Below are 22,709 nucleotides of genomic sequence, written 5' to 3' on the forward strand. Positions count from 1 at the left end.
AATTATGGGGAATTTAAGATACTAGAGTCGGCGACCTGGCCAACTCGGAACAATGTAAATAGGGAATGAATGCCCCGCCCTTTAATGCAAACCCCATTATACCTGTTTTTTACCTGGTCATATAGGACCCGTTTTGACCATCTGTCTGCCTGTGTCCATTTATGCCCATATATGGAGATATTTGTATCTGTCTGTCTGTCTGTCGGCGTCCATTTTATGTCCATATATGGAGATCACTGCAGTTATAGTTCTGGGTCCATTTTATGCCCATATATGGAGATATCTGTCTATCTGCGTCCATTTTATGCCCATATATGGAGTATCTGTCTGTGCCTCCAACTGTGTTGCAGACACAGTGCCGGTTCCCCCTTTAATGCAAACCTCATTATACCTGTTGTCATAGGACCCGTTTTGAACATCTGTTTGCCTGTGTCCATTTATGCCCATATATGGAGATATCTGTATCTGTCTGTCTGTCTGTCTGTCTGTCGGCGTCCATTTTATGTCCATATATGGAGATCACTGCAGTTATAGTTCTGGGTCCATTTTATGCCCATATATGGAGATATCTGTCTATCTGCGTCCATTTTATGCCCATATATGGAGTATCTGTCTGTGCCTCCAATCTGTCTGTCTGTCTGTCTGTCTGTCTGTCTGTCTGTCGGCGTCCATTTTATGTCCATATATGGAGATCACTGCAGTTATAGTTCTGGGTCCATTTTATGCCCATATATGGAGATATCTGTCTATCTGCGTCCATTTTATGCCCATATATGGAGTATCTGTCTGTGCCTCCAACTGTGTTGCAGACACAGTGCCGGTTCCCCCTTTAATGCAAACCTCATTATACCTGTTGTCATAGGACCCGTTTTGAACATCTGTTTGCCTGTGTCCATTTATGCCCATATATGGAGATATCTGTATCTGTCTGTCTGTCTGTCTGTCGGCGTCCATTTTATGTCCATATATGGAGATCACTGCAGTTATAGTTCTGGGTCCATTTTATGCCCATATATGGAGATATCTGTCTATCTGCGTCCATTTTATGCCCATATATGGAGTATCTGTCTGTGCCTCCAACTGTGTTGCAGACACAGTGCCGGTTCCCCCTTTAATGCAAACCTCATTATACCTGTTGTCATAGGACCCGTTTTGAACATCTGTTTGCCTGTGTCCATTTATGCCCATATATGGAGATATCTGTATCTGTCTGTCTGCGTCCATTTTATGCCCATATATGGAGATCTTTGACCATCTGTTTGCCTCTGTCCATTTATGTCCATATATGGAGATATCTGGCTATCTGCGTCCATTTTATGCCCATATATGTCTGGGTCCATTTTATGCCCATATATGGAGATATCTGTCTATCTGCGTCCATTTTATGCCCATATATGGAGTATCTGTCTGTGCCTCCAACTGTGTTGCAGACACAGTGCCGGTTCCCCCTTTAATGCAAACCTCATTATACCTGTTGTCATAGGACCCGTTTTGAACATCTGTTTGCCTGTGTCCATTTATGCCCATATATGGAGATATCTGTATCTGTCTGTCTGTCTGTCTGTCGGCGTCCATTTTATGTCCATATATGGAGATCACTGCAGTTATAGTTCTGGGTCCATTTTATGCCCATATATGGAGATATCTGTCTATCTGCGTCCATTTTATGCCCATATATGGAGTATCTGTCTGTGCCTCCAACTGTGTTGCAGACACAGTGCCGGTTCCCCCTTTAATGCAAACCTCATTATACCTGTTGTCATAGGACCCGTTTTGAACATCTGTTTGCCTGTGTCCATTTATGCCCATATATGGAGATATCTGTATCTGTCTGTCTGCGTCCATTTTATGCCCATATATGGAGATCTTTGACCATCTGTTTGCCTCTGTCCATTTATGTCCATATATGGAGATATCTGGCTATCTGCGTCCATTTTATGCCCATATATGGATATATGGAGATCACTGCAGTTATAGTTCTGGGTCCATTTTATGCCCATATATGGAGATATCTGTCTATGGAGAACGCGCGTGCCCGTGGGACGAACGGTTCTCGAGATACGCGGATTACCTACATACATACACACTCACAGATATTTTTTGTTGACTCATGTGGCGTACGTGATGTCAGAGCCTTTTATGAAGTGATGTCACAATGAGTCAGAGCTTTCGCCGATTTCCTCAGAAACAGCCTGATGTCAACAATCAACCCCGCATAAGGAGATTCCGAACGTTTCGCGCCGGTTCGGGAAAACCGCGCGTCGGGTCGGGTCGAGACCCGGCACTGCACTCCGTGCCGCGGCGGGGAACGCGCGTGCCGAATCTGAAGCCGGTGGGACGAACGGTTCTCGAGATACGCGGATTACAAACACACACACACGCACGCAGAGACTTCTCGCATTTATAGATAGACTAGAAGCTGGGCCGCCCTTCGGGCGGCCCAGCGTCTAGTCGGCGACCTGGCCAACTCGGGAACGATGTAAATAGAGAATGAATGCCCCGCCCTTTAATGCAAACCCCATTATACCTGTTGTCATAGGACCTGTTTTGACCATCTGTTTGCCTGTGTCCATTTATGCCCATATATGGAGATATCTGTATCTGTCTGTCTGTCGGCGTCCATTTTATGTCCATATATGGAGATCACTGCAGATATAGTTCTGGGTCCATTTTATGCCCATATGCCCATATATGGAGATATCTGTCTATTTGCGTCCATTTTATGCCTGCCCCACCCTTTAATGCAAACCCCAATATACCTGTTGTCATAGGACCCGTTTTGACCATCTGTTAGCCTTTGTCCCCACCCTTTAATGCAAACCCCAATATACCTGTTGTCATAGGACCCGTTTTGACCATCTGTTTGCCTTCTGTTAGCCTTTGTCCCCACCCTTTAATGCAAACCCCAATATACCTGTTGTCATGTTGGCGACCTGGCCAACTCGGGAACGATGTAAATAGAGAATGAATGCCCCGCCCTTTAATGCAAACCCCATTATACCTGTTGTCATAGGACCTGTTTTGACCATCTGTTTGCCTGTGTCCATTTATGCCCATATATGGAGATATCTGTATCTGTCTGTCTGTCGGCGTCCATTTTATGTCCATATATGGAGATCACTGCAGATATAGTTCTGGGTCCATTTTATGCCCATATGCCCATATATGGAGATATCTGTCTATTTGCGTCCATTTTATGCCTGCCCCACCCTTTAATGCAAACCCCAATATACCTGTTGTCATAGGACCCGTTTTGACCATCTGTTAGCCTTTGTCCCCACCCTTTAATGCAAACCCCAATATACCTGTTGTCATAGGACCCGTTTTGACCATCTGTTTGCCTTCTGTTAGCCTTTGTCCCCACCCTTTAATGCAAACCCCAATATACCTGTTGTCATGTTGTCATAGGACCCGTTTTGACCATCTGTTTGCCTTCTGTTAGCCTTTGTCCCCACCCTTTAATGCAAACCCCAATATATGGAGATCTCTGCACACACAGTACCGGTTGCGGAAAACTCTGATGTCAGACATCAGCTCCGCATTCGGGGATTCATTTTATGCCCATATCTGGAGAACGCGCGTGCCGGTGGGAAGAACGGTTCTCGAGATTCACATACATACATACACATTCACAGAGATTTTTTGTTGACTCCTGGCGTACGTGATGTCAGAGCCTTTTATGAAGTGATGTCACAATGAGTCAGCGATTGTGCCGATTTCCTCAGGAACAGCCTGATGTTAACAATCAGCTCCGCGTAAGGAGATTCCGAACGTTTCGCGCCGCTTCGGGAAAACTGCATGCCGAGTCGGGCCGAGGCCCGGCACTGCACTCCGCGCCGCAGCGGGGAACGCGCGTGCCGAATCTGAAGCCGGTGGGACGAACGGTTCTCGAGATACGCGGATTACAAACAAACAAACAAACAAACAAACAGACAGAGATTTGTCGCATTTATAGATAGATGTGTAAAAGATAAGGTAAACCTGTTAGTGATCCCTGGAGGAAATGCAGGTGTCATGGCAGGATTAGCAGTGAGAGTGAAATACAGGCGAGGAGCAGCTTATAGAGTAAGAATCAAGAACCAAACCAACCAAAACCAACCAAACCAGAGTGCTTCACATTTTAATTGTAGCCGATCCCGAGTATACTCGCGAAAAATACGTGAGTATTTAGAGTGACGATCCCGCGTATACTCGCGAAATATACTGTATATACAGTAAAGCTGGCAAGGGCTACGTACCGTCCGTTGGAAAGTGCTGGCACGCTTGGACTCGCCGATTCATCATCATCGCGCATCCACGTTACACAATAGTGATCCCTTAACATGGAAGCCAACGGTCTTTCTCATCTTTGATGTCCATTTTGTCCAAAAAACGCTTTTGATGCCAAGGATGGCATTGGATTCTCGCTAAAATAGTACAAGCTGAAAGGCATCGATCCGCCATTACTGTTTACCCTCTGGACGGCAAGACTTCCGTCAAGTAAGGAAACATCGTCAAGTAAGGAATTGTGAGCGCAATCTACTTCCGGCCTTCAAAATAAGAGACTGGCCGCGGACGGAGCAGGCGAACGGCAGCTTGGACTTTTAACCCGTTCATGTCTGGGGCACTAAATGGGTTAAGTGAATTTAGTTGTTAAGTGTCATGACACTGCTCAAGGGCTGTGATATCTAGGGTAGAGAGCCGAAGCACAATAAGCAATAATGCAGAATAACTGTTTATTATGCGGTGTGCAAGTCAGAAAAACCAGTTTGTGTCTGTGTGTTCATGGGTGGACAGTATGATGTGATGCATGTGATGTTGTAAACTGCTGGAACCAAAATGTGGTCCAAAACCAAAATGCTTTCCTAATCGGAGGCCTTAGGGTTTTTTTTTTCGTGCTAATCAGTCTAAAAGCGCCAACTTTTGCACAGATGTAGCCCAGGGCTTGCTCTAATGATTTAGCTAGGGCGCCCGAGTCGGCGACCTTCCGGGTCGCCACAGCGGCCAAATCAAGTTAGGCTCCCATCGACTTTCTATACAGGAGGAAAATACACAGAAAAACATTTTTCTGGGTATTTAAGTAGACATGAAATGAAATGGTCCCAGAAAACGCCCACAAAACTGTGAAAAGTGATGACTCATCACTTTTCATCACTAAACCATAGTTTTCTGTGGCCATTTATAGCCCAAGGAATGTTTTTGTGCAAAACAAATGCTTGCAATGGATTCAGCATCATGACAAACTCCTAGTTAGACCCCTCACATCCTACTTAAAGGTGATACACCATGCATTTAAAAAGTATTTATGTCATATTGTGTATGTCCCAAAAACGTTTTTCAAAAGGTTTGAGGCTAAATTACCACTCCTGAATAGAGAGCCTCTCTCATTTTTGAATGGCTCTCAGAGCATTTCAGCTGCAGTACCACCTTTGGCCTGAACTGCACTAAATCATTAGAGCATGCCTTGGGCTACATCTGTGCAAAATGTGGCGCTTTTTAGACTGATTAGCACGAAATTACCATTCTATCTCCCTAAGGCCCCCGACTATCCTGGTTGCAATAACAAAAACATTATAAAGCCTTGGGAGTCAGAGTGTTCAGGTGGTCGCAGACCCAGTCTAGTGTAGGGAGGCTACCTGCCAGGAGCCAAATAAGAAAGATATGGTGATCCACATGACCTACCGGTAATTTATCCTCCTGGAACCTGCGTATTGTCTGTGTAACCTTGTGACTCCACTGTTCAAAACAAGGTTCACACATCTTTGTTGTGTGCCATTGTTGTGGAAATAGCAGATCTGCAACTGCAAGCTCACAAAGCTTTGCAGCACCACGTGCAACTTATAGGTGTAGTCCCAGACTCCCAGGTATGCTATGGTATTCCTCCTGTGTCAAAGTAAAACTCGTCTTACAGGCTTCTTCCATTCAGCTGACCAAATAATGTTCCCATCATTTAGGGTCCAAATGAAGGGTTAGGCAACCATTTAGCTACTACTACAATAACATGACAATCATTCAGGTGTGGAGGGAACAACAGAAGGCTGAGTCAGCTTGAGGTATTGCTTCATCTGTATGTGTTTGGTTTTGTTGCTCTTGAGACTACAACGCATGCCAACCCAGTCGCCAACTGTGTCATCAGTTAACGTAGGGCACAACAATACTTTACACACTATTGCTGAGGAATGGCTGGTTGTACTGATTTGCCATATTCAAACTGTAGATTCTTTGCTATCCAAACCACATAATATTTTGATCATCAGCTAAAAAAAACACATCTCTGTTGCAAATGTTGTTTGCTTGTTATGATGTCTTTGCATGCTTGGCTGCATCTCTATTGTCAGATTTTTTTGTTTAACCACTTTCAGCCTGACGCAGCTACCTTTTTTGGGTGTGTCATTAATATGTTCAGAAATGTTCAAAAATAACTAAAATAACAGATCTACAACATCACAGTGCGTTGAATCACAAATGCTTGTTTTCACTATTCATGGTACGGTGAAGAGTTAAGTGGTTAAAGATTTTCAGGCATCCAATATTATGGGGTCCTGGAGCCCCATAATACCAAACAGCTCCCCTACTCGCTCAGTTCTGAATGCATCTGTTATTCCTGCAGGTGGGACTCATGCGGAATGGACATTTGTTGGCAGAGGGACCTCCAGACGCTTTGATGAAGCAGCACAATGCATCAGTGAGTACCGCTTGGAAAATATCTCCTTTTGTCATGTCTTTTAGAAAATGTTTCCTCCCCACAGAAAAAGAACAAGGATAAGCCCACGTTATCATGCTACTAATCAAGATGGCCGATGTTAACGCTTGTTGCAGACCCTTGAGAATGCCTTCCTGCAGCTGTGTGAGACGTCTGACCAGATCCACGCCAAACATGGCTCCAGTCCCCCGGGACCCAACTTGGGCACAGTGATAGAAAACAGCCTGTCATTTGAAAGTGGGCGCGATGAGAGTCGGCCAATCCTGGGGACTGGGACGGTACCAACGGAGGAAGAGCCCAAATATTCAGGTAGGTTATTTGAACGAATAATCAGTCACAGGTCATACTGTGATCTTTTAAACTACATCTAGACTTCAGAGTCTAATGTGGGACACAAAAGGTTTAAACTAGGTATTCAAGTTATGTCAGATGGTTGCATTGTTGTTGTCATGGTTGCTTAAAACCACAAAACCACCATGAGTTTCCGTGCTGCATGTTCTTAACTTTCCCCTTTCTACCCTCAGCGCCTTCTGTGCTACAAATCCTACTTCCTCATCTTTCTCTTCTAGTCTTCACTGTGGTATTGAATGCCTCTAATATATATTTTTAAAAATAAATTTTTTAGGCTTTTTCTGCCTTTAATACAGTAGGCTGACAGGAAACGGGGAGAGAGATGGGGGGGTGACACGCGCAGCAAAGGTCATCAGGATCGGGACTTGAACCTGCAGCGCTGCAAGGGCTGGATTACCAGCCTAGGTGCCTGGACCACTACCCTGTGGCCCAGGCTGAATGCCTCCAAGAAACTACCACACCTCATGTGACATCATGACCGTTGACCGAGTGACCTTAAAAGGTCAAACTTGTTTTTCCAAGGTGGATCAATGCACCAAAAAGCCAGAACGTGCTTGTTTTGTTTACAGCAGGCATGGTTTATCATGCCTGACAATGCTTTATAAAATATCTTCTTTCGTTGGGTGCGTTATAATCAAAGTCCTGTCCGGTGGACATGCAAGGATGTTTGTCTAAAACCCAGAGACTTGTGGACTTGTATACCTACTGTATGGGGAACGACATAAAGAAGACAAATTGTTTCTAATTGGGTTAGTTGGCCATAATTATAGGTCTAAGGCAGTGTTGGGAAAGTTCACTTTCAAAATGAACTAGTTCAAGTTCAAGTTCAAAACTTCTAAAATTAACTAGTTCATTTCATAGTTCATAATTCTACATTTTGAACTAAAGTTCATGGTTCCCCAAAATGAACTAACTTAGTTCTTTTTAGTTCTTTTTTTAACCATAATATTTTTATACTTTTGGCTATTCAAAATAAAAATAAAAAGTTTAGACGTTGCTGCAAGCTATTATTTGTCAAAAATATTGACACAGCCCATATAGAACCACAAACAGCAATACTTTCATCCAACTTAACATTGAAGTGCCCACAATATTTAGGTGCCCAGTGCCCAGTCTTCCTGCACCCTTATTGTGAAGGGCTGAAGGCAGAAGTTTCTAAACCTTGCGCACAGCATGTTTCCGCGTTGGTTAAAATAGCTGATCTACAAGCTCACGTTGTCTCGTGGATGCGACGCGTTGTGAGCTTGCAGATCAGCTATTTTCGCCGTGCAACACACATACGACCTATAGTCAGGCTTTACTTGCGAGTTGCGACTGCGAGACGTAACGAGGAGGAGATTCACAGTGCTTCATGTGATGAAGCACCCAGCTGCAGAGTGCAGACAGCACCGCATATCAACGTTCGCGAGGAGCTGCGTGCAGTGAGTGCTATTGGAGCTTGTGAATGAAAAGAGAGACGAGAGGACAGACGACCGCGGAGGCGCGGACCGCGGCATGAACGGCCAACGAACGCCGTTCACGGGCGTCAGAATGAACGCGTTCGACAATATCGTTCATCAAGCGAAAACAAAGAACGTTCAGTTCACGTTCCCCCAAAATATGAACGTGTTCATGAACGATCGTTCATTGAACGCGTTCAGGTACAACACTGGTCTAAGAAGGCAAGTATGTGCTACAAATTAACTAGGAAATACGTTTGTGCTCTTAGTTTGAGGGTAAATATAGTGCTGTACTATGTACTTGATAGTCGAGTCGAAGATAGACAGACGGAAGATACAAGGTTCTGTGCCGGATTGGAACCTGGCACCTGGGGATGCTGTATAATTTTGTGTTCTTACCTTCTGCCTGTGTGTGTGCCTGTGTTTGTCTACAGCGGACTGGAAGGTTCGAGCCAGACACGTGCTGCCGAAATGGAGGAACATCTCAGCCCTGATGATCAAAACCCTGGTGCGGATGAAGAGGATGCCAGGGTGAGGATGCTGATATGTTTTGTTTTAGACAAGAAATAAACCTGTTCAAGCTACATTCCTATCTATGCACTCCGTCACAAATTCCATATGTATGTTGGGAAATGAATGACCACCCCCCTTGGGTCAGGTGACGTGGATACAGTATTATTTTAATTCCTCTGTTCAATAAATGTATATTTCCAGTATTTTTTCTCACCCCCAAATCAACCCTAAAGAAGCTTTACAGTGCCACTTTCTTTGCTCTATCTTTACCTTTATTTAGTATTCCATCATCTTTGACTACGTTTGATCCTCCAGAACTCTCTGAGGTCTGCACCATCTCATCTTACAGAGATCCCTGTACATATTAGCATGGAATATGGAATGGCACGGAGAGTACGCTTGGTTATGTTGTGCAGAACAAGATGACACCAGGCAGTATTATATGACAAAGTTCTGAAGTGTAATACACACATTTATAGAATACAATATTGGACAAATGACGCGACCAGAAGATATGGGACAAGGACAAGAACAGAACGGATAGGAATAGAACATGAATAATGTATCATGGTGCACAGACCTCAGTCTCAGGTGAAGTAGTTGATAGTCGTCATATCACGAGTATCAATTATGCTTACGTAGATGAGTGATTCACCACATGTGTGCACTGGGTCAAGCAGATAAAGATAATGATCTCAAGACATTGTACGGTACATTTTGTTGTGTGTCCATGATGTCTTGTGCAGATCCTTGGCTTTCCAGTTCTTGCTGCCAGTCATCCAGATCTCTCTGATGTGTCTGTGTATCGGTGGAGACCCCAGGGGGATCCAGGTGGCCGTGGTTAACAATGAAACCTCCAGCTCTTCCTACAGCCGCTCGCTGCTCTCCTTCCTGGATAACTCCAGTGTGGAACAGGTAATGTGGAACATGTAGTTAGAGAACTGTCTGGCTCAGCTCTGACTGCCAGACCGCCAGGCCCTGCAATAACACAATGGAGAGAAAGTGAAATGGAATGGAATGTGTCTCACAAATAGGTCTACTGTAGCACACTGGTTGGCTATTCAAAAGTATGAGATATGAGAAGCTCAAAATGCGTCACTTCGTGCCATGCTATGAGATTGTAGATCTGCAATTTTTGAAAAATCATGAACATACTTTGAATCTTTGAATGTATATATTTTTTTTATCTCAAATCAAATCATATTTTGTGAGACTTGCATGGGAGGCCACGTGGAGGCTATCGTGTTCTCCCCCAAATTATTTATGAAAAGGCTTGATAAAAATTCTAGCTCAGCAGGTATTTTAAATAGTATACAATAGTGGCAAACTTTGGCAAAAATAATCCATGGACGTCGCCATTTTGCGCACTCGCGAGTCAGCGCAACCACATTCTATAGGGGCACATGTTTGAGTGTAACAACGGACCGTTCACAGCGCTGAAACACGACTCCTCTCTGTGCTGTGATATGCGCAGACCTGAATGCTGAAACTAGTGCAATTGCAGAAAATACCTTAAATTAAAAAATAAACTGTGATTCATTGTTCTGGCACCATATTAAAATGCCACCAAAGACGAGTTTGGGCCTGCTGCTGGGGAACAGAACATAGCAAGCCTATTTTCTAAACCCAAGTCAAAATGTACTGCTAATGATGATGTCCCCATTCCTGCCCCAACCTGTGCTCAGTCTACTGATTTGGAATTGTGTTTATTTCATTCAGACACATTGTCTACACATATTTCTGAATATAACCATATTATAACCATATAAGATGAAACACTAACACTAAACACTAAAAATGACACGTTTAATTTTGACATTTTTGTGGGACATAAAATGTCCCTGGGACCCATCTAAAAGACCACCTTTGGGTCCCAGCCAGGACCCATTACATTGAAAACCTAGCAACATCACTGGTACCGGTAATGTATCTTATGATTATGATATCATGTAATATATTTGAATGTATCACACAGCTTTACACATACACAGTAAAATACTGTAAGATTGACACTGAAGGTATAAAAATGTATCTGTAGCGGTCAATGTTTCCGTTAAATTGACCCTCTGGATTTTGCTCTGTACGATTTAACTATGACAACGTTTGACTTATGCGTTCCAGGTGCCTTTGTCCCATTCAGAGGCTTTCGCAGGGATTTATAATGGAGAGTACTGGGGTGTCATCGGCTTTGGCCAGAACTTCACCAGCTACCTTACTAGGAGGTGAGAGAATGTCTCCTCTGCTTTGCATGATGCTGTGTTCAACATTAAAACAAGGCAACCTAGGGGTGGGCATAGTTGGGCCATTTTTGGGCAAAATGACATACACCGACAGACAAAAAGCCTTATTACAATCGTTTTAAAATCACTTTGCGTGGTTCAACTAACCAGTTAAGTCAGTCAGATAGCAGCATAATTGAACCCATGTTATAGAGTAGTGGTTTTCAACCAGCGGTCCGGGGACCACCAGTGGTCCTTGAGGGGGTTCCAGTTGGTCCCAAGCTAAATGATGGAGAGTTGCTAACCAAATGGACCCTTATAAATCTTTAACTCTTGAGACTGTAAAATGCTTTCATTTTATGCTCTCAAGAGTTAAATTATCATCTTAATACTTAATAAAATATTTTTTTATTTTGGTCAACGTTTGACTGTTATCTCTCCTATGGATACCACATCAATACAGTATGGAATTGGTGACAAAATCTTATCCAACGTTTGGGTCTGAGAGGCTAAATCTCATCAAATGGTGGTCCGTGGCTCAAATGCCCTATGAATAATGGACCTTGATGTGGGAAAAGGTTGAAATCCACTGTTATAAAGGATGAAAAACCAATGGCAAAGCAGTCTGCATTTTGTATCACAATGGGAGCTGTTATATAAGAAATATTGCATATATTCAAAAGAAAACGGTCAGTCCACATTCCTTAGCATTTTCTTTTCTTTGAGGCAGACATCAAAGAAAAGGCACAAATGACTGGTGGGAATTCACCCTCAGCCAACGGGGACACATGGAACTAGAAACAAGGGGTCTGAGCCAATACACCATAGTAAGTGGGCGTGTGTAGTTCGACTCCATAAATACATAACATCGTTCAGATGCGGACAGGGTAATCTGGGTTCCCAGAAGCTTTTCTCTTTTTTCGCCACTAGCAGACAGGGTAACAGACAGTTATCTTGGTCATTAATAGCAATGCTATCAGCATCGCAAAGTAATGAGTTCTTATCTATCTTTAGTCTGTTGACAAGCCAAGAGTGCTACATATGTGCAAGTTTATATAGTCTCAGCAGGTGAAAAAGGATGTTTAGATTTGGTTTGCTGATTATCTGTTAGTGTTTCTGATGGAAATCTACACTCTGCATGTAATGTAGCCTGCAGTAAAACCCCTTCGACATATTGTGACATGACAGGTCTTGTCTTGAATTGACTAGAGTTGTCTCAACATGCCTTGACTTGTTCTCGACATTGTCATGACTGGATTTAACTGTTGTGGAGTTGACCTCTCTCCAGTCCTCACCCGATCTTGATCTTTTGTCTCCTCTAATCTCATTTCCTCTCCTCTGGCCTCCTCTCCTTTCTTCTTCCATTGCATGGGTCTTCCTCATCCTCAGAATTATATATACCGGTAACTCTGTGGTCTTCGCCATGAAAGAACCAAGTTTCATTCATGCTTCCTCGTTGCATTTTGATCATTCCATGGAGTAGGGCGAGGCTGATGTAGCTGATAAGCAACTTCAGATAATAATAGTAGTAGTAGTAGTAGTAGTAGTAGTAGTAGTAGTAGTGTGTGTGTGTGTGTGTGTGTGTGTGTGTGTGTGTGTGTGTGTGTGTGTGTATTTCTAAGAGTATTTTGTTTTTCCTTATTATTTCTGTCACATTGTCAATTTCTTACTTTCTTTCTTTCTATCATTCTTTCTGTTTTCTTCTGTCCCACCCTACAGTATCTCTCCCACTCTTCTCTGTTCTGTACATCAAAGCATTCACAAAAACATCATGTGATTATAAGTGTATCCTGAGACGAATGGTATATGAATCACATTGTGTGTGTGTGTGTGTGTGTGTGTGTGTGTGTGTGTGTGTGTGTGTGTGTGTGTGTGTGTGTGTGTGTGTGTGTGTGTGTGTGTGTGTGTGTGTTTGCTCGCGTGCACACACAGCGTGCGTGTGATTTGCCGGGTAGAAAGTCTGGTCCTGCCTGTCCCTAACCCACCTGGGCAGATTGTGCACAACAATCACATGCTCACGTTTGACACTTTTCCTACATTACACAACACAACATAGTGACATACATACAATGTATGTTGTGCTGTCCCCCCCCCCCCCCCCCCCCCCCCACACACACACACACACACACACACACACAACGTTCTCTGCTGTACTGTATGTGTCAACATTTGGGTATTTTTGTATTGTCAGTTTGTCACATGTACTTACAATACATCACTGACAACACTGCAGGCAGGTATATTCTTGTACTTACAGTAGAGCTTCCACAACAGTGAATAACAATAACAATCATTTTGTCCCCTTAAGTTTTTTTGCGGGGTGCAGTATTTAATAATTAGACTTACATGGAATGGTCTCTCTACTCACTCAGCTATGGTTGCCCTAAAAATACAAAATATTAAAAATAAAGTAAAGTAGCAACAAAAAGAAGTGCAAATGACTATACTAACTATAGTATATACCAGGGGTTCCCAAACTTATTTGTCTCAGGGCACCCCATGAATATTTTTTTAATCCGAGGCAACCCTACATTATAATTTTCACTCCCAGCACCTTATATTTATAGCATATTGTCGTTGTCGGGTGGAAACCTTGTATGTCCAAAACCGTTCGTTTTGTATTCATCATCCATAAAATGTACTAAACTAGTGAAAACAGCAGATCTACAAGCTTGTAGATCGGCTGTTTTCACTAGTTTTGTGCAACAGTCTTGTATGATGAAGCAGGGCTTTGCTTTACCAAAAGACGTACACATTTGAAACTTGGAGATACGAGGTTTCTGCCCGACAGTGACAATATTTTAGTGATTATGGTGCGAGGAAAACGTTGAGATAATAGCCATTTTGGTTAGAACTGACTGAAAATAACTTTGTACTTCAATTTATACTAAATAATATTTTTTCAAGTGTCCAAATACATTTAAAAAATTATCAAATGATCTCGCGGCACCCCTGGACTGCTGTCACGGCACCCCAGGGTGCCCCGTCACCCACTTTGAAAACCCCTGGTATATACTATACTTACTATATTTTACAAAAACAGAATCAAAATAATAACAGAATTAAACAGGTATGGATACAGGTGTTTGAATGTGACTTGTGAGAACCTTGTTTCTGAGAAATATGTCTGTGTTGCACAGAATGATGCAGAGGCAGGTTTCCAGAGAAATAGTGGAAGGAGGATCAGTACACGTGTGGTTGGATCACACCAGTAAGTACTACAGAAATTGTTATGGTTTCAAGCATTCCTCTACTATAGTGCCTTTGCTGTTCCATTAAATTAGGCTTCTTCAGCCTGAGGTCAATTCCATTTGACAACCCATGGTACAATATAGACCACGAAGTCTTGACGTCACTGCCGCTAGAGGGTGCTATCCCCCCAGTTCCCATTGTTATTTTTTGTGTTGAAATCCCCCCAAAAACTAAACTTCCGGGTTTTAAATAGCTTTCATCGGAAATGTAGTCGTTTCTAGCATTCATTTCCATCTTCAGTTGATGCTTCATATCCATATGAGTAAAATCGCCTGAGTGGTTTGTTTATTTTTCGAACACAGTTCTTATATTGCATGCACACTTGTAATGTTGCCAAACTGCCCAGTGGGGATTTCAACACAAACAAATAACAATGGAAACCGCAGAGATAGCGCCCTCTAGCGGTAGTGATGTCAGGACTTCAGCGGTCTATAGAACTATAGACACATAGAAGAATAGAAGTCAAAACTGTTTAAAATGTCTTTGCTTTATTAATGTGGTGATTGTGAGGAACTGATGCTGCTAGTGATCATTAACTATATGTTTTTTATAGATCCACAAATTGCCGTTATGCTCCAGAAGAAACTCTACGAAGCCTTTCAGGTACAGAAATGTTTCTAATGAAAAAAAGAAAACCAAGGCACTTGTCTAAATGTTAAAAAGCTTTTAATAAGTATTGGCTAAAACATAATTGAAAAAAAGTTAAAAATGGGATCACCCCGGCATTTTGGCTCTTTGAGCCTTCCTCAGGGTATGTTTCTGCTGTGTTTGTTAGCTGAACTTGCCTGGTTACATAAGGCTTCAACCTGTTGTATGCTACACAAATTCCCATGCAAACAATATATTGTTGTATTCTCTGTGTCATCCTATCTTACCCGTAGGCTTTTGTGGATCATAAGTTGGGCAGTATGGCCTACCTGGTTGCATTACCTATCCTGGTAAAAAATACATTTATATATTCTATATATTTGTTATACTACTTAAGTGCTAGTTTGTTCATATTTTTGCCAATGTCACATATATTATTCCAGTTTGAGGACCCTATATATGGCAGCCAGGAAACTGACTTCACTGCATTTGTGACGCCAGGAGCTGTACTCAGGTCAGTATTTCGGCTGAGGATTTGGCCACTTAAAGCGTTGGTTTGCATGCCATGTCGCGTGTTGGAAATTTGCAAGCTTGTGTTGCTGCCATGATACACATTATTCGATTTTTTTTCTTTTTTTTTATGTTATATATGTTGTATAATTATGGACAAATACAGTACAGTCTATCACTTTATCATACATTCTTCTCTTGTTTTGTTTCAAACTCTCCATCTGTCCCCTCTCTCCCAAACCAGTATTACCTTCTACCTGGCTGTTGGGCTGACAGCGCTCTCCTTTGTTCTGGAGAGGAAGGAGGGGCTTCTCGACAGGTGCTTTGTTGCAGGTGAGTGAGGTCAAGGTTCAGAGTGCATCCCAAAGTGGCTTCAATTCACCCTTTGTCAAGTCCCGCCCGTTGTCCCGCCCCTCTTCACACCCATTGGTTGCTGTGTCTTGGTGGGACACTCGGTGGGGCACTCCATCCACTACCATTTTAATTCAGTTGCTTCGTATTGTTGTTCTGTGTTCAATTCTAATTTCAAACTTGGTCTCAGTAAAATGGAGCTGCTCAGTGGCAGTATAGTGACTCCGCATGTTTTTCAATGTTTTTTTTCCTCCAAAATGATGTTTTAGCAAATTCAACATAAAAAAGGAAGAAACAGGACAAGGCAGATAGAGCCTGCTGGTTGGTCAGTCAGGGACCAACCAGAAGGCTAACAAAGGGTGAATTGCTGAAGCAAGGATTTCCAAGTGGTCAACTCTTGTTCTGCAAGTTGGGCCCTTTAATTTACTTTTTTATTTGGACGGGACAAATTGATTGATTGATTGAAGTATTTATTAGAAGTTTGCATAGGAAAAGGTACAGTTTCATGACAGTACAGTTCACTGGTACAAGGTCAACTAAAAAGATAAGCTCAGGAGAGCCCTGGCTTATTTACATTGAGATCCTTTTAACATATTAATGAACAACATTAATATCATCAAGAAGCCCATTTCCATCTGTAGTCCCCTCCCATACATAAAAACAGGCAACATTGCAAGAGACACAGTAGAATAGAGAACGTACATAAAGAAGAACAGTGAATAACAGTAACAGCCGGTTTGGGCCTCAACATGAACAAGTGTATACTTGTACACCACACAAATGTCCCCATGATTTCTCAAAACAGTGGGCCCAAACCCAGAATGAGGGTGTCCCAGGGGGGGGGGGTATGCACTGGGTGAGAAATCTTCATTGAAATGAGTGAGTGGGGATTTTGTGTTCGTCATCTAGATCACTGATTCTCAACCCTCACCCTATGAGCACTAAGAGTTGAGGAATTACATTTTGTATAACACAGTTCTATTGTGAAAATAGCAGATCTACATGCTCACAACGCCTCGCAACACAAGCCGTTGTGAGCATGTAGATCGGCTATTTTCACTATTTCTGCCTCTGATATTTGACAATTTGGTCAATGTTTAATTTGTCATTTTAGAGGCTTTAAAGAGTACTTAAATTGTCACTGGGGGTCCCGACCCACAGGTTGATAAACACTGCTCTAGATAAAATTTAGCTCAATGATTGTCATGAGAAATGGACTTTTTATATCTCTGTGCCATCCTGCCACTCTTCCAAAGTGATGACGTCCCACCAATGGTGGGCCACCATGTGTATCCAATGTGCTGGCTACTCACTGAGCATTCTGTCACAAGACCTCTCCATGAGGCAGCATGTATGACCTCATCTCTAAGCGCTGTTTTCAGGAATCACCAGTAGGGGGAGTGCTAGGATCACAGCACCACAACCACAACAAGTGTTCATGAAATACTCTACTTATTACTCTGTACAGTTTCTCTGTTTGATGCAATGATCCAGAATTATATTCTCTCTCTCTCTCTCTCTCTCTCTCTCTCTCTCTCTCTCTCTCTCTCTCTCTCTCTCTCTCTCTCTCCTCTCTCTCCCCTGTGTGTTCTATACAACTCGCCCTCTGTGTTTGTTTACCCTACATCTTTTTCTCTTTTTTTTACAAAAGTACAAAAGGACCCCTATGCAAACAAGCCATTGCGCTTTCTCGTGGTCTTTAATCATTTTAGTTGACCGTGTATCTGAAGTGAACTGTACTATTCCTATGCACACTTTTGATGAAGTATTCAATCAATCAATCAATCAATCAATCAATCAATCAATTTTTCATTCTTTGAATGTGTGTGTGTGTGTGTGTGTGTGTGTGTGTGTGTGTGTGTGTGTGTGTGTGTGTGTGTGTGTGTGTGTGTGTGTGTGTGTGTGTGTGTGTGTGTGTGTGTGTGTGCGCGCCTGTGTGTGTGCCTGTGTGTGTGTCTCAGGTGTGAGTTCTATGGAGACCATGTTGGCTCACCTCTTCTCTCAGCTGTTTGTCATCAGTGTCCAGATCATTCTGCTGCTTCTCTTCATCCTTCTCGTCTTCAAGGTGTCTCACGCACACACACACACACACACACACACACACACACACACAGTGTGTTTGCAAAAAGTACAGATGTACAATTATAGAACAATGCTAAAAGGATAGCACATTGTAGTCCTTCTACTGTCTATTCTTAACCATGTTATTATAGACAGATTCTTTTTTTTTTTACAATTATGCATAATATTGAGTATGGGTTTATGAAAAAGAAAACACATAAAAAGTTGAAATTTGATTTCTGCCCAAGAGCAGCTGTATGTGATTGAAGCTGTAAATAGACAATGACGTATGGTATTATGGTCCTTTAATACAGGGGCGCAAGAGGCATTTTAAAAGTGAAGGGGACATATCTGTGAGGTATGTGCGCGCGCACAGCGCGCGCGAAAAATTTTGGGGTATCCCCCCCACTTTTGGTGATATCCCCCCCACTGCCTGCCTGCTTGTCACTATCGCGTAGCATTAATTAAACTCATTCAGAACAGCTGAGCTGAGCTGCCGACTGCACTGCACTGGTGGGACTGTGCCTCTAGAGGGCAGTAATACGCCTTGAAATGAGAACTACTCAGTGTGTACAGTATAATCGATCATATTTGCGGCTTTTTCTTGGACCTGAACACTGGGGGCTGGGGCGTCACTAGCAATTCTGGGCCTCTAGGCCAGAAATCTGTATGGGCCCCCCCATGCAAGCGGAGAACCGGCCAACCGGGAACACTTTGTTACTGTTTGAATGACATGTCTCACAATGATACGGTAGCCGTGATCGCCTCAGCAATCATGTTCACCTTATTTGTCAAATTGTAACACCATTTACCATGTTTTCTCACTCTTTTAGTTTTACTATTGTAGCCTAAGCAGGCTATAAACAAACATGTGGTACCTGGTGTAACAATTTGACAATGCTAGCTCTTGAAACAAAGTCCAGGAATTCTAGCTTGATCTAACCATGATCACTACACATAATCATCCATTACATGCACACTCAGATACAGCTACTGTATTATTAATGCAGTATAATCCACCCATGAAATAGAAAGTGCAGACCACCATCATCACCAGCAAGTGAATGAGACACCAGAACTCTGACTTGAGCCCAGCCTCCCATGCAAGCCAATATAAAACAGTATAACAATAAAACACTACATTGTATTTTTAGTAGCAGCTTAAATATGTGCAGGTGTTGTGCAGAATATACAATCACTAATCAATAGCAGCAGTGCTCAAGCAAATGCACATGAGGAGTGAAGCATATAGGCTATACATAGGAAATAGAATAGGAGGAAAAATAAGCAGTATAGGACTATTCAGATTGGGTGAAGTATGAAAATGATTAGCCTACATGCAAAAATGAGTCTGCATGCAATCAGAACTTTGGCTAGTTAGCTAAGCTATGGAAAACAAGGGTTGGCTATAATGATCTGAGAATACATCTACTGTATAACAGGCTAGATCATATAAGGCTATATGAGAATGGCATAACATGACATTCTTGTGTGTACTGTGTGTATGCACATTGTTTTAACAGCAAAGTCAGTCAGTGCGTTTAATCTACAGCAAGATCCTGTGAACATTTTGGGAGTTCACAAAACAATAATACTGTGACTGACTGAAACAAAAATATTGTGATGCCTAGATTGTTAATATTGTATGACATAATCATATGACTACTAGATAGATGATGATGGGATATTATACAATTATTGTTATTACTAGGGACATCCAGCAGTTTAGTTTCTAGTATCTCCATCTATCTTCAGCGGCCAAACTGAGGCGCTCAAACACAAACACTCTAACATTAATCCTCACACTACTTGACACTATTACCATACTTTAGATAACTAGTCATTGTTGCAACAAACCAAACCATTTTTCACTTTTCACAATTTGGGAACCTACATACATTCATAACGTGATGTGATTGTGATCAACTGATCATGTCACTAGTTTGGGAGTGCTTCCTTCCAGAACTTAGCAAACAGGTGTTTCGTTCGAAACACTTGCGTTTACGTTATCCATGCTTATTGCTTAATGGTGTTGGATAAAGAAGGAAGAAGGAAGAGGGGAGAAGATTTTCTGTTGCATGCTTACCCACAGACATCAGCTGCTTCCTTGAATGTAAACAGTCAAGCTCTCCTCTCAGTTTACAGTAATGAAACATGCTGCTCTATGTTACATTACGTCTTTTTTTCTCTCTCTCCCTGTCTCTGTTCAATGCGTGTTGTGTGTGGAAGAAGTTGTGTGTGGAAGAAGCCGGGGGAGGGTGGAGCGAACCTGAAAGTTGATCTTATGGTTTGCAGTCTTTTTTTTTTTTTTTTTTTCCCTGGCTCTGTTCAATGCATGCTGTTGTGTGCTGAAGAAGCTGCTTTACAGTCAGGACCGGGGGAGGGTGGGGCGAACAGAACCTGAGAGTTGATATTATGTTTGCAGGACCAATGAAAAGACTTTTCCATTTACTTCAGATGATCATAATTATCCTTTATAGCACACCTAAGTTTCACAACCATAACATGATGCAAGCGGACACACAAACCGCAAAGCTACTATAGGTCTCAAAACAACGTGAAAGCAGGAGAAACCATTTTAGCTTTATAAGGGGTGAGTATATAATATAGGAACCCTCAATTATTTAAATTGTATCGCTCATTGGTTTTATTCCAGCAGTAATTTTAAGTTTTTAGACACAATAAACATAATAATAATAATTATTATTATTGGGGGAAAAAGAGTTTTAATCCAGACTTTTTGACTGGGGGGGATATCCCCTCCACCCAAAAAAAGTGGAGGTGTTAATCCCCCCCGTCCCCTCCTATCTATTGCGCTCATGCTTTAATACATTACGTTACTTCTTTATGGAGACAGACAATGGTGACACAGCTTTGAAATGGAAGCATATGTGAGAGATGGTTTCAGTTCATTCTTTGGCGTGCAATGTGTAGATGGAGACATTAGTTCTAGAACCACCACACCTTTTATAGTAATCTTTAGGCGCCGTCCAAACATTTGCGACAGCTATCGTGTCCGTATCGTCTGAGAATGAGGGGCGGAGGGTGGGTCCAATTCATTCTCAATGAAGGTCACATGTTTTTTTGTCTCTTGCAAATCTCTTGGCCAAAAGGCAGCCTTCAGTTGAGCAAGAGACACGGCAACGACATGAAACCACGTGACTTAGATAGAGAATGCATTGGACCACCCCCTCCTCCCCTCATTCTCAAACGATACGGAGAAGATGTCTCACGCTTATATGTGATTGCGGCCCCATTGTCCCAGAATGGGAGTCAGTTTGAAAACAACAACAAGAACAACATATGACCATGTAACACAAAACGACACGATCACAAAGACAAAACATGAGGTCTTCACTGTACACAGAAAACCATCCTATCGACGGGGGCGACTCGGGCGAGGCATTGTGTTTGGCTTTGAAGTTGCACAGGGCAGGTATGACATAGTATAAACTAATAAATATACAAAGGAATGACTTGCATATTTAATCACTTTATTCTTTATACATTTATAGTGGAAATAGCCGATCTACAAGCTCACAACTCATCGCATTGCGATGCGTTTACGATTATGTAGGCTAATAATTGTGACAGGCCTAACAAGGCAGTTTGTTTAATGGCTGAGGGGACAAAACTCCTGCTTTCCACTTCAGGGTTCTGTATCTTCGCCCCGATGGGATGAGGTTGAAGTACCCATACAGTTGATGAACAGTGTTATTTTGTTATTGAAAGTGCTAAGCGTGTGATGGCCTTATTGTTCATATCAGCAAGTGTGGGTTTGGGAAGTCCCATGATCCTGGAAGCAATACACAGGTAATACTGTAAAGTTTGTTTCTGTCAGGCATGAACAGTGTAGTGAAAATACATACGGAACCATACAACAGGACATTAACGTGTTGATAACTGGCACAACTTCAACAACGGAAGAAGGAACTAGTTCAAGAACTTGATGATAGTTCATGAAACTCTGCACATTGCATTGTTCTCAAAGCACGCTTGTGGCGTCAGTGACGTCTTAAACGTTTAACCAATTAAAACCAGGAAAGCATCTTTATAAATATTTTTGATTTTATACCTTTATACTTTGTGCCGTGTTGTGAGCTTGTACATCTGCTATTTTTTTTGGGGGGAGAAAAAAGTAAGTGTTGAGAACTAGTCATTTAGAAGGCATTTTGTAGAATCGGCCTCAGGTCGTAATGGGTTAATTAGAGGTCGTTGGGGTCAGGGTTACAATCTGCAGGTGGAAACACTGGTACATGTTCAACTGTATTGATTACCAATAGGCACGTTCTGTATATGCAAACAGTAGCAGAAACTAGTGGGTATGGATTTGTGTGTGTGTGTGTGTGTGTGTGTGTGTGTGTGTGTGTGTGTGTGTGTGTGTGTGTGTGTGTGTGTGTGTGTGTGTGTGTGTGTGTGTGTGTGTGTGTGTGTGTGTGTGTGTGTGTGTGTGTGTGTGTGTGTGTGCGTGCGCGCGCGCGCGCGCGCGCGTGCGTGCGTGCGTGCGTGCGTGCGCGAGAGCGCGAGAGTGCGAGAGAGGTAGGGAGTGTGAGTTAATTAAGGTGCTGAAGTCCAAAGAGACCTTGTACCATAAATCACTTCCTGAGTCTCCCGTATCCAAGGATCACTCTGGGATCGCCACGACAACAGCCCATGATTGCTGTGGCAACCAAGTGGTCATGTGGCCTCCCAGTGCCGCTCTATTTTTGCACGTTGTCAAGGGAGACGGATAGTGCTTCTTAC

The 22,709-nt window shown here is 42.5% G+C and overlaps 1 protein-coding gene across 1 annotated transcript in view; it reads left to right on the plus strand.

The window, feature by feature from the left end:
- Nucleotides 1-22,709, plus strand: part of abch1 (ATP-binding cassette, sub-family H, member 1) — a 48,039-nt gene that overhangs the window by 17,165 nt on the left and 8,165 nt on the right. The window contains exons 7-17 of the mRNA XM_080741053.1: nt 6,590-6,664; nt 6,799-6,991; nt 8,907-9,003; nt 9,732-9,900; nt 11,107-11,207; nt 14,345-14,415; nt 15,010-15,059; nt 15,338-15,394; nt 15,488-15,558; nt 15,799-15,887; nt 17,867-17,970. Of these exons, the coding sequence (XP_080597179.1) occupies nt 6,590-6,664; nt 6,799-6,991; nt 8,907-9,003; nt 9,732-9,900; nt 11,107-11,207; nt 14,345-14,415; nt 15,010-15,059; nt 15,338-15,394; nt 15,488-15,558; nt 15,799-15,887; nt 17,867-17,970 (1,077 nt within the window). The remainder of the gene's footprint in view (nt 1-6,589; nt 6,665-6,798; nt 6,992-8,906; nt 9,004-9,731; nt 9,901-11,106; nt 11,208-14,344; nt 14,416-15,009; nt 15,060-15,337; nt 15,395-15,487; nt 15,559-15,798; nt 15,888-17,866; nt 17,971-22,709) is intronic.

Source organism: Nannobrachium achirus, assembly GCF_963921795.1.
Source record: "Nannobrachium achirus genome assembly, chromosome: 13".
In the NCBI taxonomy this organism is placed as follows: domain Eukaryota; kingdom Metazoa; phylum Chordata; class Actinopteri; order Myctophiformes; family Myctophidae; genus Nannobrachium; species Nannobrachium achirus.